The sequence below is a fragment of the Pelodiscus sinensis genome, chromosome 13 (genome assembly GCF_049634645.1).
Source record: "Pelodiscus sinensis isolate JC-2024 chromosome 13, ASM4963464v1, whole genome shotgun sequence".
NCBI classification, from domain to species: domain Eukaryota; kingdom Metazoa; phylum Chordata; order Testudines; family Trionychidae; genus Pelodiscus; species Pelodiscus sinensis.
This window is the reverse complement of record NC_134723.1, coordinates 46,180,049-46,196,725: the sequence shown is the minus strand read 5'-3', so window position 1 is coordinate 46,196,725 and position 16,677 is coordinate 46,180,049. Positions and strand designations below refer to the sequence as shown.

The 16,677-nt window shown below is 42.2% G+C and overlaps 1 protein-coding gene across 3 annotated transcripts in view; it reads left to right on the top strand.

Annotated features, from left to right (window-relative positions):
• Positions 1-16,677, top strand: part of WDR44 (WD repeat domain 44) — a 51,477-nt gene that overhangs the window by 18,647 nt on the left and 16,153 nt on the right. For all 3 annotated transcript variants that reach the window (XM_075941166.1, XM_075941164.1, XM_075941165.1), the window contains exons 3-10: positions 3,072-3,146; positions 4,374-5,028; positions 8,321-8,403; positions 9,521-9,616; positions 11,752-11,888; positions 12,834-12,917; positions 13,594-13,700; positions 14,914-15,065. In XM_075941166.1, coding sequence (XP_075797281.1) covers positions 3,072-3,146; positions 4,374-5,028; positions 8,321-8,403; positions 9,521-9,616; positions 11,752-11,888; positions 12,834-12,917; positions 13,594-13,700; positions 14,914-15,065 — 1,389 coding nt within the window. The remainder of the gene's footprint in view (positions 1-3,071; positions 3,147-4,373; positions 5,029-8,320; positions 8,404-9,520; positions 9,617-11,751; positions 11,889-12,833; positions 12,918-13,593; positions 13,701-14,913; positions 15,066-16,677) is intronic.

Here is a 16,677-nt window from a genome sequence, read left to right as displayed (position 1 = left end):
TCCACACTTTTAATGTGCAGTTGTAGATCTTCCCACAATCTCTAAAATGTTCACAATTATATTTAGTTACTTGACCTAAGTAAATGGCTAAAGTGTTAAAGCTGGATTCTAAAAGCTACCGTTAGGTCTTAGTGTATTGCATACACTTAATATAAAACATCATTGGATCACTGCTTTCCTGGAGTTGCTATGTTCACTTGTTAAAATGTATCTTACTTGATACATTCTTGGCTAATGGAGACAGGTGGTGAAAGAGAATGCTCTAAGAGTCTAAGGATTGCATTGCTCGCTTGAGACTTTCTCATAAAGTTAAAACATGCTCAGTGGAAATACTATTCAGATAAATGGTGTAAGGTGTAAACTGCCTTGGATGTGAAATATTTTCTGATTACAACATTTCTTTTATTTGTAACATGGAAATAACTGACAAAGATGACATCTAGTGATTCTCAGTTTAGGGTGGAACAGTTTTGACTGTTTAAGTGGTAAACAATTGCTTAAGTGTTGTCTTGTTTATGATGATTGAACCTCACTATGAAAGGGGTTTAGTATACTGTGTTTCAGTTACATTCTATTCCAAAAATGTATGAGTGAACAAATTTTTGTATTTAGTTGTATTAAATAGTGTTGCTTTGCCAGGTGTTAAGCTGTGATAATTAGTTAGGACGGAATATGAGGTTGTGAATTTTCAGGAGCTCAGAGATCTATTTGTGATTGTCCAATGTGACTAACCTGATTTAACCTGGCAACTACTAATCACATTACACTTGCTATTGTGGGTGAGGGAGTACTAGGTTTTTCCAATGTGAAAATACTGCAAGTACCCTAAGAACACTTGTACTGAGCTAGTTTTGCATAATCAAAACAAACTTCATGTGAACTACTATACGTTTTTGTAGTAGTTCGCAGTTTTGTAGCTGTGTTGGTCCCAGGTTAATCTTACCTTGTTAGAAACAAGAAGATAAGATGGTGTCTGTTATTGAACCAACATGACAAATGACTATCTACAAGAAACCCATGGATCGCCAAACTTAGCTTTGCACATCCAGCAACCACCCCAGAGACACCACAAAATGTTATCTATAGCCAGGGACTCAGCTACCACTAAATTTGCTCTAGAGCAGCGGTTCCCAACCTTTTCCAGATGGGGGCCCATTTTGACAATTCAGGAAGACTTGGTGACCCAGGGCAACTCAAAAACGGGGGGGGGGGGGCAGAGCCCCCTGGGGAGACACTTGGAGAACCTTTTGAAATATAATAGCGACCCATATTTGGGTCACAGCCCATAGGTTGGGAAACACTGCTCTAGAGAGAGTCAGGAATACACACAACTCAACACAGTTAAAACTACCTGCACCAGGCAAGGATGGCCTACCAGAGAAGTAGATCACAAAATGGAGAAGGCAACCTAAGTATCTTGGAAGAATCTATTTCAGTATTGGGGGCAGGGGAGGGTGAAGCCACTGACTGCTCACTCCTAGTTTTCATCTATAACCCCACACTGGAACTGATTGAGGGTATCATCAGACAGTTAGAATACAAATTTGATGGGGACCACATCCAGAAAAATCTTTCCTGAACCCCCTTCTCTGGTTTTCAGCCAACTCCCGAACATTAGCATGCTCCCCACAGACCAAGATACAGCACATCAAAATCTCTCCAGGCTCTGCCATAACAATGGATACAACAAATCTAGACAAGTCTCCACAGCTAGGAAGATAAATACCTCTCATAATGCCCCTTTGTGAAGATTTTATGGATCCTGTACATGCATGTTGCAACTTGTACTGCACCTCATCTGGTGCACCAGAAGCCCCAATAACTGTGTGGGTGAAAGCAGACTCATTGCGCTCCAAATGAGCTCACAGACAGATAAAACAAAAACCCCATTTCGTCTGTCAGCGAACACTTCACAAAATGATTGCTTTTATATCACCTCGCATTCCTCATTCTCAAGGACACCTGCCAAACTACTTCAAAAGCAAGACTGGGAGCATAAATTCATAACACTGCTAGATACTACAAACCATGGACCTCACAGGGAGACCGGTTTCCTGGCTCATTATGACAATCTGTAGTGCACACCTGCCTGCTAGCCCTTAATGGCCCACTTCAAACCTCTCTTGCTTAACAATCTAATCCTTATCGCCCTCTCCTCCCAAGAGACCTGCAGCATGTTACCTCTTGCACTTAGCTATCTATCTCATTATGATTTTTTTTCCTCTTAGACCTAAAGAACTCTGCTTTAAAAGCTGTACCTTCCACCAACAGAGGTTGGCTCAGTAAAAGAGAACACCTTGCCTACCTTCCCTCTTTTATAAATGGTTAATTTTTCCTCCTTTTCATTTGCAGAGTATTAAATGTGCTTTCGTGTATTTCTCATAACTCAACATTCTCTCCAATTGGGTTATTTTAGCAGTGAAGTCAAAGTGGTGTTTTTGTGACATTAGAATGGTAAAACAGTTTCATAAGCATGAGAGCCCAATTTCTGGGTAGGATCATTGAGATCAGTGGTCCCCAACCTTTTGGGGCTGCCGGGCGCCCGGGGGCGGGGCCACTCACATGCCAGGCGCCTGGGGGTGCGGCCACCCATACGCTGGGTGCCTGGTGCCGGCACCGTCCATACACCGCACGCCCAGGGGCGGGGCTGGCCCCAATCACTCGGCAGGCGCACAGAAATGGCCCAACGGGCGCCATGGTGCCCGCGGGCACTGTGTTGGAGACCACTGATTTAGATGGAAGAAAGGTTATTTTGTGATAGGCAGAGTTTTATCAAGCACTCCTAAAATATCAAGAGAAATGAAATGACAGGAGTTTTCTATTATTTCTCAGTGTGTTGTATGTTTATTTCTTTGATTACCCCAGTGTGACACACCTTTTTCAGTGTGTCCTATGAACTAGTCCTTAAACTTCTCTGTGGCAGCAGTAAAACCAGTCTTCAAATGTAGCAGACTGGATTAACTCTTGGGATATTTGGCTGCTTTTCTATGTAGCTTGTATCATTGTAAAATTATCTTTGTGATGAATGTCTTATTTCTTGCCTTATTTATTATTGATGGTGCTTTTTACAGGAAACAGACAGCAGTATACACAGAGTAGCAAATGAGGCCCTGATACAAGAAGTAAAACAAGATGACTCTAAAGAGGTTGGTCAAAACTTAGATTTATTTTTCTAGTTTAATTAAAATCTTTTTAAAATATTTTAAATATTTTAGCAATAAATTGAAATTAATAAAAGTTGTAAAGTTGTCTTAATACAAAGTTTCTAAAAATAATTATTGTAAACAACCCAAGTGCTGTCATTTTGTGGTGGAAGGGGTGAGAATTAAGCAAAGTATGTTCAAAATAAGGATTCAGGAGCTGTGCACTCTAAATCATTTGGCTACTTTATAGCATAATAGGTGAAGTGAAGGAGATTACACATGTCCAAGAGTTAATCCAATTTGATTTTTCTGTGTTTTGTTAAATCTAATTTTTAAAAAGAGACAGCACTAAAAAGCAAGAAAATTCCATCTACATTTTCTTAAATCTCTTACCCTTATTACCTCTCAATTTGTTCTTCCGACTTCAAGCCCCGAAGATTTAGTTAAAAAATGCTGGAGGGTAATATTTACTGTTCTTGTGTCCTTGTTTTCATTATAAAAGCAAGATAACTTTTCCACGGAAGCTGAGACATATCTTATTCTGTGCCATGACAAGTATGTTCTAAGAATTCTTCCTTCCTATATTTGTATGTACAGGCAGTCCCCGAGTTACGCGGATCCGACTTATGTCGGATCCGCAGTTACGAACTGGGCCCTTCCTCTCCCTGGTCTCCAGCAGACCAGGGAGAGGAAGCAAAGTGGCGGAACATGCGGCAAGCTGACAGCCCAGACGCATCTGGGCTGTCAGCTGGCCGCGTGCTCCGCTCTGCTCCCCCTCCCCCTGGTCTGCAGACCAGGGGGAGGGGGAGCAGAGCAGAGCAAAGCTGTGGAGCCCGAGGGCAGCAGGATAGCCACGGTGCGTCTGGGCTGTCCCGCTGCCCCCGTGCTCCGCGGCTTTGCTCCGGACGCCTGTGGTACAGCAGCTGGGGCGCTGCCGGTTGGTCCCGTAGCGCCGCTCTGGGCGCCACTGAACCAACCCAGCAGCACCCCAGCTGCTCTGCCCCAGGTGTCCCCAAGTCAGTAGCTGCTGAAAATGACCAGTGGCTGACTACAGGAAGCCCCTGCCCCGGGCTTCCTGGAATCAGCCGCTGATCAGTTTCAGCAGCGGCTGAATCTGGACGCCAGTTCCGACTTACATACAGATTCAACTTAAGAACAAACCTACAGTCCCTATCTTGTACGTAACCCGGGGACTGCCTGTATTGGAATTTTTTGTTTTTTGTTTTTTAGATTATTGACAGTATTATAGAAGAAAGCCAAAAGGTACAACTAGAAGATGATCCTTTGGCATCCAAAGGAAAAGAAGTAACTGATCAAACTTCAGATGCAAGTACTTGGATTCCTGGAGCAGATATCCTTAGTAATATTCCTGAATTACTAGCTACAGAATCAGCATTACAAGAAGATACTCATGAACTTGTGTGTCAAAGAGCATGGAAGGAGACAGAATTGGAGTCCAGAAGGGGTTTTTTTCCTTCTGACCATACCATCGAACATCAAGAAGGTGAAACCACTAAAAAACTAGCAGAAAAAATAAATGCAACCGAAGAGCTTAAAATCACTGAAACTGAAGTACCAAAAGAAACATCTAAAAATGAGGAAATCAGAGAAGGGAAACAGACAGATATTTTAGAACAGGTGACTTCAGACCTCTTATCTACCAAAGATCTTACAACAGAAGAAATGCCTCCGGCCAAACCCCCAAGGCAAGCTAGTGTTGAACCTGATATAGTTGCTAGCACTAAGAAATCTGTTCCGGCACGCCCACCGCCTCCAACAAACGTTCCTCCTCCTAGACCACCACCACCGGCGCGGCCTGCTCCACCACCGCGGAAGAAGAAGAGTGAACTGGAGTTCGAGGGGCAAAAATTATCTGGTTTAGAAGGCAAGTAGATACTTTGCTCTGGGGTATTCTGCCTGGATTGTGAGTCAACTTTCTGTCAGTAGTTGCCATTTTTCTGCTTTTCACTCAAACTGGAAGTTAGTGAGCCTCTGAGTTCCTCTGATCTTCAGCTAACCTTGAATTGAAGAGGCTCAATCAACTGAATATTCACATGGGATTTTCAGATGCCTATGTGAGTTAGGAGCCTGAGACCCTGTGAAAGTTGTCAAGATTTGGGCTGTTAACTCACAAATTATTGCACATGGTTTTAGTTCCTGCTGATGCTAAAATTATAAATGACCTGTAAAATAGTCTGTAATAAATATTGATTTTCAGAGGTTAGTGTGGGGAAAACAGTTCGAGTTGGCAATTTTAAAAAATGATATTAAGGGCACAAAAAGAGCAAATAATCCTACAGTGTTGGAAGGATACGAAATCCGGCTTAACCAAGAGGTCTTCAATGACCTGAAACTTAAAGTCCTGCAAAAAGTGGAAACTAGATCAAATTACAGAAAATGACACTTACCACCACAAATATGTAGGAACAGAATCAGAAAGGCAAAGGCGCAACACAAAGTGAATTTAGCTAGAGACTTAAAGGTAACAAGAAAGCATTCTACAAGTATCTAAGAAGCTAGAACAGGGCAGGCAAAATGCCGTATGTGGGCTGCATTGGACCCATAGCCCAGTAGGAGCTTCAGCTAGGCTCCCTGCCTGCCCTGCCCCCACACGCCAATCAGAGCAGCTTCTGAAAGCGAAAAGGCTTTGTGAACTGCCCCCACCCCCAGCACAATCTCACAGCTGTTTGCAGACCTGGGAGCGTGAAGTACCCCTCCCTCTCCGCGCTGGCCGCATTCAGAGCATCACATGGCCCCTGCAGCCAGCCAGCCGCTCTCGTGTGCAGGGGCATGAAAGTCAGGGGGCCTGGCTAAGGAACCAGCTAAGTGCCTCCTGACTCAGCCTGCCCCTGGCACCCCAGCCCCGATCCTATTGCCTGCCAGTCCCTATACCTCAATATCCTGCACACCAGCCCCAGGTCACAGTCCCTTCCCAGACTCTGCACCCCCTTCTGCACTGCATTCACCTGTCCTGATCATGATCTCTTCCTTCACCCAAGCTCCGTTCCAGATCTCTCACCCCCTCCTGCACCACAGTCCTTTACCCCAAGCGTTGTTCTGTAATCCATCTCCAGTAGATGTGGTATATAAGTTTTGATACTGTCTTGCATGATCTTCTCATAAACCAACTAGAGAAATACAAGCTAGTTGGAGCTACTATAAAATGGGAGCATCACTGGTTGGAAAACCTTTCCCAGAGAAGTTTGTGAGGTAGTTGTCTGTGTTTGTTTTAGCAAAAACAACAGAATTCTGTGGCACCTTAAATCCCAACAAATGTATTGAGGTATGAGCTTTTGTGTGTTGGAGCCCACTTCATTGGATGCATGAAGTGGAATCTGCAGTTTGGCACACATGCAGAGATGGGAGTGTGACATTACCATGTGGAGGACCAGCTCTAAAGAGGCCAGGCCAGTTAGGCTGGATGTGGCTTACTGCCAACAGTTGAAAAGAAGGTAAGAATACCCAAAGGGGGGAGAACACTTTGTAGTGATCTAGCCACTCCCAATCTTTATTCAAACCCAGTCCTACAGTGCCAAGCACGTCAACCTCCCTGGACACTCAGAAACAGACTTGCAAGCTGCCATTCTTGAGCGAAAAGCCATCAGCAACACAAAAGCTCATCACCTAATAAACCATCTTGTTAGTCTTTAAAGTGCTACATAGTCCTGTTTTTTGATTAATCAAAAACAGACTGCAGCATAAAACTGCTGAGCTGGAGCTCATATGCAAACCTGATACCATCAGACAAACAACAAGGACAAATGCAAAGTACTCCACGTAGGAAGGAACAATCAGTTATACACACACAAAATGGGACATGACAGCCTAGCAAGGAGTACTGCAGAAAGGGATTTAGAGGTCATAGTGGATCAGACTAAATAAAAGTCAGCAAAGAGACACTTGGAATAAACAAAACATCATTCTGGGGTGCAGTGTTGTAAGCAAGATGTGAGAAGTAGTTCTTTGATTCTGTTCTCTGCTGATTAGGCCTCAGCTGGAGTATTGTGTCTAGGTCTGGGTGCCACATTTCAGGAAAGATGTGGACAAATTCGAGAAGTCCAGGAAAGAGCAAACAAAATTATTAAAAATGTAGAAAACATGATTGAAAATATTAGGTTTGTTTAGAGAAGAGAAAGATGAGAGGACATAACAGTTTTCGGTACATAAAAGGATGCTACAAGGAAGAGGAGGAAAAAATGTTCTTTTATCACTGAGAATAGGACAAGAAGCAATGGGCTTAAATTTCAGCAAGGGTGGTTTGTGTGACATTTTAAAAGAAAACTTCTTGATAGGGTGGCTAAGGACTAGAATAAATTGCCTAGGGAGATTTTGGGATCTCCGTAACTGGAGATTTTTCAGAACAGGTTAGACAAACACCTGTCATGCATGGGCTAAATGATACTTAGGCTTTGTCTTCACTACAGAGTTTTTAGTGGCACGGCTGTGTTGACAAAAGTCAGGCTCTATGGCCGCTGTTCGTTGGCTCTTTTGCCCACCCCAAATGAGCACTGGCATTTGCTGTGGCAAAACTTTTGTGTTTCAGAGGGGTTGGAGGTGGGTTAGCGCCTCCGAATGATGAGTGCAGGGATCTGGGTTAATGACTTTTGGATGTCCCTTCCCGTCCTAGGATTCTGTGTTTTACAAAGCTACTATATTTTTTTCACCAAAGTACAGCATTTGTGCTGCCTGTCTGAACTCTTTCTGCTGATCAGTAGAAATAGTTACCTAACGAAGTCTAGCCCAAGGAACAGAACAATGAATAGTATATACAGCAGGTTTCCCAGAATTGTGCAAGTCACAGCTGAAGCATGCATAAGCTATATCTCCGTGCTGCTATATAGAAGTAAACAAAAGCGAATGCTTCTGGGATCCGGGGGGGAAAACAGAAACATACGCACTTGCTGAATGGAATGGAAGTTAGTAGCAAAACTTACTCTCAGGCTTAAACGGTCACCTTAACTGTGATGTTGGAGTCATGTGCATAAAAAATCTAATTGGCAATAGAGAATATTAATAGTCTTTGGTATTTATTTCTGTTTGGAAAATGTGGTTTATCAATGCAACTTTGACTAAATGATGTCTATTTTGGTATTGCATATAATAATATCCAACCTGCAGTTGCTTTACAATTCCTAAAGAGAATTTAACAGCTGGTGGTCTCTTTGCTTTGAATACAGTGACAGAATGCATGGCCAAAGATTCTCAGCCTTCTTTGGACCTGGCAAGCGCAACCAGTGGAGATAAAATAGTTACAGCACAGGTTAGTGAACTGTTATATCATTCTGCGCTGTGGTTATCCTATGGAGTCCGCAGCCATGCATCAGGACCCCATGAACAACATTAAGAGAGTCCTTGCCACAAAAAGCATACAAAGGGAGCCAAACTTTTGGCCAGCTTTAATAAAATATTTAGAAATCTTACCAAATGGATTAATTTCAATAGATACTTTCACATCATAACAAACTTGGAGTAGCTAATACTATGTATAGCTAAAACTGTATAAAACACAGCTCAGCAAAAGGAAAATAAAAATAATAGTGACAGCAGGTTTTTAATTCTTGGCAGTACTTTAATGCAGATAGAGCCTCCTACAACTGACTATGTGTAGCAGTACACTTAAATGCTTTCTTTTCCTTCTCCAGGTTCTCCTTAACCCCACTTACCTGTGTCCCAGCTAGTCCTGGGTGTGGAGAGCCCAAAACAATAGAAAAGACATTTACTTTTCAGTGAAGATTTTTTTGTCTGAATAATATTTTTCTCTCTCCCAATGCATCTTTTGTTTGATTGTACAGTAGGTTTTGACAAGCTTGTTGAAATTATTGTGGCCAAATGCATTTCCGGGTTAACTCCACTATAGCCAATGGAGTTGCGCATGGATTTGTTCAATCCTGAATTTTCATCACAGGATGTCACAAGAAAAAATGAGATAATCGAAAGGTCACTTAAATATAAGCCAATCACACTTGGTTGGGATAGAGGCCAGGGGAGCTATGTAAAATCTGGCAAAAGTGTCAGTAGATCTTGGGGGCTCAATCTTTTACAAATGCTCAGCACCTACAACTCTTAAACAGAAGTCAGCTGGAGCTGCAGGTGCTCAGCTCTCGCACATACCAGGCCCATAGGTTTAAAGTATTGTGTATGGCTGGTCGGTCTATCTAGCTATTTGTTCAGTGTTTGGTTAATTTCAGAGTACTCAAACCTAATCGTAAACATGAAATGTACATTTGTCAATTGGAAAATGGCTAATGTCTCTTCTGGAAATCTTGTGTCATGTAATTGGCAATTTGCTCTTCTGGATTATAGGGAAACTAATATGCTTAAAGGATGTTTGCAGTAAATGCATGTATTAATGTATCTCTGCACACCTACAATTGCAGGAAAATGGAAAAGCTGCTGATGGACAAATAATACCAAGTGAAGTGCTTGGACCACAGAGACCCAGATCTAACTCTGGAAGAGAACTCACAGATGAGGTATTACTAGAACTTGTACCTCATTCTTTCTCGTGCATACTTTTTATTGGCAGTTGGAGAGAGGTGGGTTAGAATAGTCGTGCCCATCACCCCTGCTTGTGTGTTGTCAAACCATGATATAGTGAGGCGGGGAAAAGGAAGGCACGGTGGGGAATGTTGTAGAGCAGCATTATTTTTCTGTGCAAGTTATGTGTTCAAGTGAGTCGGGGGCTGTGAATGGCTCCCCAAATACATTAAATGCCTCTGTGTTGAGCGTACTCAAGTTCCAAGAGCGATTGGCTCCATATTATATTAGAACAGCATTTCTCAATCTTTTTTTATAAATTACCCCCGTTAAAAAAAAAAAAAAAAAGTACCCCATGTACCTACAGTTTTCTGACACAATTTTTTCTACAATTGCAACACATTTGTTTAAACAACTTAATCGTAGCTGGGCGGGCGATGAAATTTTTTGGGTGTAAAAAGTACAAAAATAATAAAATGCTGTAAAACTTAAAACAAATTCAGTTTTCTCTAAATTTCAGTAGTGTTGATGTACCCCCCAGACTTCTCTCGAGTACCCCCACGAGTACTCACACCACTGGTTGAGAAACACTGTATTAAAACATAGAGTATTTTCTGTTATACTTGTGACTTGTATTCTTGCAGATGCTTCAGAGGGAATGAACGCAGTTGGGCAATACATTGAGGCTGTGCCTAGACTGGCCAGTTTTTCCGGAAAATCAGCTGCTTTTCCGGAAAAACTTGCCAGCTGTCTACACTGGCCGCTTGAATTTCCACAAAAGCACTCACTTCCTACTGTAAGAAATCAGTGCTTCTTGCAGAAATACTATTCTGCTCCCGTTCAGGCAAAAGTCCCTTTTGCGCAGAAGGGCCAGTGTAGACAGCTCAGCTTTGTGTTCCGCAAAAAAGCCCTGATCGCGAAAATGGCGATCACGGCTTTTTTGCGGAAAAGCCCTTCTAGATTGGCACGGACGCTTTTCTGCAAAAAGTGCTTTTGCGGAAAAGCGTCCATGCCAATCTATATGCTCTGTTCTGAAATGCTTTTAACGGAAAACTTTTCCGTTAAAAGCATTTCTGGAAAATAATGCCAGTCTAGACGTAGCCTGAGAGATCCAGCCTGTTGTCCAGTCCCCGGTTTAGGGACATCCAGACATGGGGTTGCATCCTTGATTATCTTGGCTAATAAGGATAGGTGGACCTGTCTTTAAAATTATTCTTTCTTGGATTGCTTTCCCCCACTCTGTTCTCAACCCAAGTAGCATCTTGAGTGGGAATTCTAGCAAATTTAACTTGTCATGCATCTAAAAAGAACAGAGGAAAACCGTTCTTCGGATGTCATGAATGGCTTCCTAGAGTCATTAGGAAACAGATGGCTTATTAATAAAGTAAAGAAATGAATGGTAGCATGAATAAGCCAGCCTAGGACTTAATCATTGCTATCGTGAGCTGGCAGGCCATGTTGACTGTCTGGGACATCAGTAGGTTAAACTGTCTTTCAAAAGCTGTCCTTGTGTTGTCCTGGTTCAGACTCCTGGTTGTAGCCCACAGTGCCCCCTGCTGAATAGAGATTGGCAGTTGGCAAATAAGATGGTAATCTCTCCCTTGCTTTTGGACATAAATCTAAAGTAAATTTTGAAGAGAAGGATTTTGGAATTCTCCAATCTGCATCTTCTCCAATATGCTCAATTATCCAGTTTTCTAATTGTATCATAGTGCTGTTGACTATTAAATAAGACAGTAGTCGTTACCAAGTATCAGTTCAGAAATCTGAAAATAATTTTGTTTGCATGTTGTAAAACAGAAGGCAAGTTAGGTTGAGTTCTGCAGAAATCGTTATGAATGCATCCCTTCACACATCTAAAATGTGTAACTCTATATTTCAGTTAGTTGTCATTCTAAAAAAAAGCTATCCATATTCTGTGTGTTGTCTAAATTAAAACAATTTTTGAAAAAAATTCTAAAACAGTATTGTAAGGCATAGAGCATATTGCAGAGTTTCCTACTAAAAAAATGCAAAATATTCTAGTGTATATGGTGTTCTTTGTTTAGAATTTTCTAAAATCATTCTTTTAAGTCTCAGAACTTAAGGAAGACCCATTATGTTAGGTTCTTCATATTTTTCTTTGCCACAGGAAATTTTAGCAAGTGTAATGATAAAGAACCTGGATACAGGTGAAGAAATACCACTGAGCTTGGCAGAAGAAAAATTACCAACAGGCATTAACCCCTTGACGTTGCATATCATGAGAAGAACTAAGGAGTATGTCAGGTATGAGTGAAAATGGCTTCTAGTTGTTTCTCTGATAGCTTGCGATATATTGCTCTGGTTCCTTACTCTAGTATTGCTCTTTTGTTTCTTTACTCATTATTTTGTTGAAAGCCTTTTTTTAACAGACGCAAGAAAGTGTATTTCAACCCATCCATCTGTTCCTGACTTATTTAATTTGGTCCTATTACCCGCCTCTCTCTGGTGTTAGCTTATTTAATTAGGTAACAGAGGATGTCTGTTGAAGTACTGTATTGGAGGATATTTGACTGTTGGACAATATATGTCTGACTGGATCTGCAGGTGTTCTGCATCTTTGAAAATCAGCCCCAACTTCAAACCACACAGCAGTAAATATATGCAATGCTCTGTTGCTTCTGATTAAACCAAATGTATTTTATTACAGCACAATATGGGTGCCGAAGAAGTAATTACAATATATTTATGGGAGAATATACATTATCAATTCGCAAATTTAAGAAATCATTTATGCTTTGAAATTCTACATATTTAATATATACAGTCATAACCAAAGTACGATCATGGAACGGAAAATGTTACATTACAAATAATTTGTTTGCCAATTAATGTACTTGGTCTGCTTCAGACGTTCTTTTTTTTTCTCTTGTGGTTTGAAAACTGTGGCCTTTCACGGTATTTGAATGTCCAGAAGGTGACAGATAACATGTACCTTTGGTTGGTTACTTTAGAGAGAAGTATATATTGTTTTAGTCTTAACATACCTCATGCATTGTATCTGCTGACTAAAATTGTTACTTGCTGAATCCGGTGGTGAACGTTTTTGGAGGCTCTTGAACTTATTAATGAGAGTCCTAAATCAAGAAGTAACAAGACATCAAGTTTGAATCTAAAGATACGGTTTATAATGCTTCATAGAATGATGCTAGGACCTTAATTTGTGGTGTGATGGTATTGTATATTTCACAGCAATGATGCAGCACAATCTGACGATGAAGACAAAATGCAGACACAGCAAACTGATTCTGATGGCGGAAGGTTAAAACAGAAAACGTAAGTGTTTAGACTTCTTTGTTTCCATATGTTTTATGTAAACTACCGGTATCTGTAGGAGTACAAATATTTTATTATGTAATAATCTGCTGTCTGGTCACAACCTGTCCCCCCTCCTTATGTTTAAGAATGACTTAAAATCAGTTATGTCTATTTCTAGATATTAAAAAAAGGAGCTTTATATTACTCTAATTATTGAACCAGCAGGTTTAAAACAAACAGAAGGAAGTCCCTCTTCACACCATGCACCGTTAACCTCTGTTACTCATTGCCAGGAGATATTGTGAAGGTCAATAGTATAACTGGGTTAAAAAAAGAATTGAATCAATTTGTGGAGGATCGATCCATCAGTGACTATTGGCCAAGATGGTCAGACATGTAACCCCTCGCTCTGGGTGTCCCCAAGCTCCTGGCTGCTAGAAGCTGGGACTGGACATCAGAGGATGGATCACTAGACAGTTGCACTGTTCAGTTCATGCCCTCTGTATCAGGCACCAGCACTGTTGTAAGACAGGGTACTAAGCCCGCTGGGACATTGGTCTAACTTAGTATGGCCATTCTTATATTAAGATGTAAAGTTGCAAATGGAAAGAAAACACAATTTCAAATCCCAGGTATTTGGAGAGCCATGCATTGCAAATACTCTATGTGACTGGGCGTTTTCTTGTTTTTTAAGGACTCAGCTGAAAAAGTTCTTCGGCAAATCAGTAAAGAGGGCAAAGCATCTCGCCGAAGAATATGGTGAACGTGCTGTAAATAAAGTTAAAAGCGTTCGAGATGAAGGTCAGTGAAATAGAATCATTATCTACTAGAGTCGAGTCTAAAAGCCAGCTCTCCAAGAGATCGAGGATCTTCCTTTGCGGGGGGGGGAAATTAAAAATGAATTATGCTTTCACCAAAATGCTTCACTATAGTACAGGATCTTTAGACCAGTGTTTCTCAACTTTTTTTTTAAATAAAGTACCCCTTTTTCAAAAAAAAAAAAAAAAAAAAGTATCCCCCAGTACCTGCAGTTTTCAGACACACAACATTTTTTTCTACCATTGCAACACATTTGTTTATACAACTTAATCATAGCTGGGCGGGAGATGAAATTTTTGGGTGTAAAAAGTACAAAAATAATGAAGCGCTGTAAAATTTAAAACAAAAATTCAGTTTTCTCCCAGTTTCAGTTGTTGATGTAAACCCCGGACTTCTCTCGCGTATCCCTGAAGGTACTCGCACTACTGGTTGGGAAACACTGCTTTAGACTAAGGTCTGTTTTGCAGCTCTCTGTGCCATGACATGCTAACTATGGCAAACCGTTTCCCCACACCTGGTTTATGAAGTATCATTTGAAAACTTGAGAGCTGCTGGACATCATTATCTTTTGAATATGTGTCATTGCGTATGCTGTTATGAGATTTTGTGGTAGTTTGTTACTGAACTATGCAAATCTGGGGAACGCTCACCAACAAGGTCTTTAAAGATAACAAAAGGACTGTAAACAAAGGCCTTCCCTATTGTCCGGGATGGTAACTCAGAAGTCAGGTACACAGAAGGTGAGAGTGAGAGAAAGTCACAGTTCATCTGAAAGACACCCTGAATCTCATACACCACAGATTGTCTGCATCTGGCGGGGGGGGGAGGGGGGAGTTCCTTAAGGAAAGGAGGAGTGTGTAAAGTAAGAGGGGCAGAGAAGCCATTGTCTATCTCAACACATGAAAAAGCAAGATTGTTTGGAAGAAGAAAAAGCATCATTCAACTGTGGGAGGGGTCGTCCCAGCCTGTGGGAATGTATTGCAGTGTGGGGCAGCCTAAAGTTTAGGAATTAGATTGGGATTTTATCATTTTTATAGCCAGTTGTGACTTTGATGCCGTTATCACTGACAATCAGTCTGTTCCTCTTTAATACGCTGGTTTCAGTGTTTTAATCTTAATCCAGTGTTTGGACTGAAATGTCAGCTGTTGGGGACACTGCAGTCTAATGTGCATGCTTCTGCTGTCTTCTGCTTAGTGTTCCATACGGATCAGGACGATCCCTCTTCGAGCGATGATGAAGGAATGCCATATACCAGGCCAGTTAAATTTAAAGCCGCACATGGCTTCAAGGGGCCTTATGACTTCGAACAAGTAAAAGTGGTTCAGGATCTCAGTGGTGAGCACATGGTAAGTTTACCTTTGATGTCAAGCTCCACTTGAACTTAAAAGAAGGAGAATACGCTGCTTGCTGAGTAGGTCCGTCTGGAATCCAAGTGTTTTCAGAATCTCCCTGCTCATTTACTTCATAGACTCGTTTCTTCCGTCTGGGCGAGATCCTGCAAGTGAATTGCTCTGGATTCATTCCTAACCCCCCAAGGAGCAGCTTGCAGGGTGTAGCCCTGTACGCAGCAGGGCAGTGTTCTGCTGTTTCCTCATACTTTTGACTTAAGTGTCCCTATGGGAGCTGAAAGGCAAATCTCACCTTGCTGGAGAGTCTTCATGCCTAACTTCGATGTTCTGTCTGAGTGCCACTGCATTAAGTCTTGAGCTAGGCATAGCCGGGCATTGATACTGGCGTGGTCCTTCTAGGTGGTGTACTACAGCATAGGTTGCCCAACTCTTCCCTTTTAAAGACCCTGCTTTCGGTTGCTTGTAACTTTTGCTAAATGTTAACCAGGCTGCAGGATTCCTTGCTGGGTGTCGGTGTAAGGTTTGCCACTTTTTTTAAAAGAAAATCTTAGCCAATAAGGCGAGGTTCAAACTACTTGGAAAACATGTTTTACCCACGTTTTACCTCTACTGCTGAAAAGCTCCAGCACCTTATGTTTGCATTCAGCGGGAGTGGGGCGTGACTTTTCTGTTGGATGTGCCTTTTGCCATCCCTGTGAAAATCAACACACATTTGGCCATATTACAAGCCTTTGCAAACTTGCATTTTGCCCCTTCCATAGAGATTTGCTAGCACTTCAGCCATGTTCCTCAATCATTCTCCCTCGGATGCTCCAGCCAGAGGTTGAGCAGGACTGGGGCTGCAATCGTAGCTCTGGGCCGATGCACACCAGGGCCTGGGCACAAGGACTGATCAGGCAACCTCTGCCTTGCTGTGCTGTCAATGGCTGCTCACCCTAAGCAGACTCCCAGGCAGCACGAAGAAGCTGCCTGATTCAAATGCAGAGGAGACAAAGGCTTAACTATGGCAGAGAGGACCAGATTGGAAGCCAGTGCAGAGAAGGATTAGTGGGATGATCGGAACCGAAAAGGGAGAACCTGCCTTACAAGAGGAGACTCGAGGAGTTTAGCCTAAGCCTGAGGGGCGATATGATCGCTTTCTGGCCACACATCCGAGGGAGAGGAATTATTTAAATGATGGGCCATTGTTGGCACAAGGACAAGTGAGCATGAACTGACCATCAGTAAGTTTAGGTTTGAAATGAAACCAACATTTCTAACCATCAAGCAATGGTACGGCTTCCCAAGAGGAGTAGGGGGGTCCAGAAACCAAACTTGTTTCTTGCCCCCTCAGGACCCCCCCCCCCAGCATCAGGGACCCTGCACTGACGCTCCAGCCCCCCGCTGTCCCACCATGGAACAGGAGGCACAAGATCTTCTAGCCTGGGCCCCCTGAGCTCTGGTGTGCAAAGGGGATTTGGGGCGCGTCTTTCTCCTCATTTTGGGGGTCACTCAGCCCCCAATTGATCTTTCTGTGGGTCAGCGGCTCCTGGCCTATAAACAGCTTCAGCCCTTCTTTTCCAGGTGAGGAGCTTAGAACTGGGAGTGGAGGCCTGGACTCTTAGGGGTG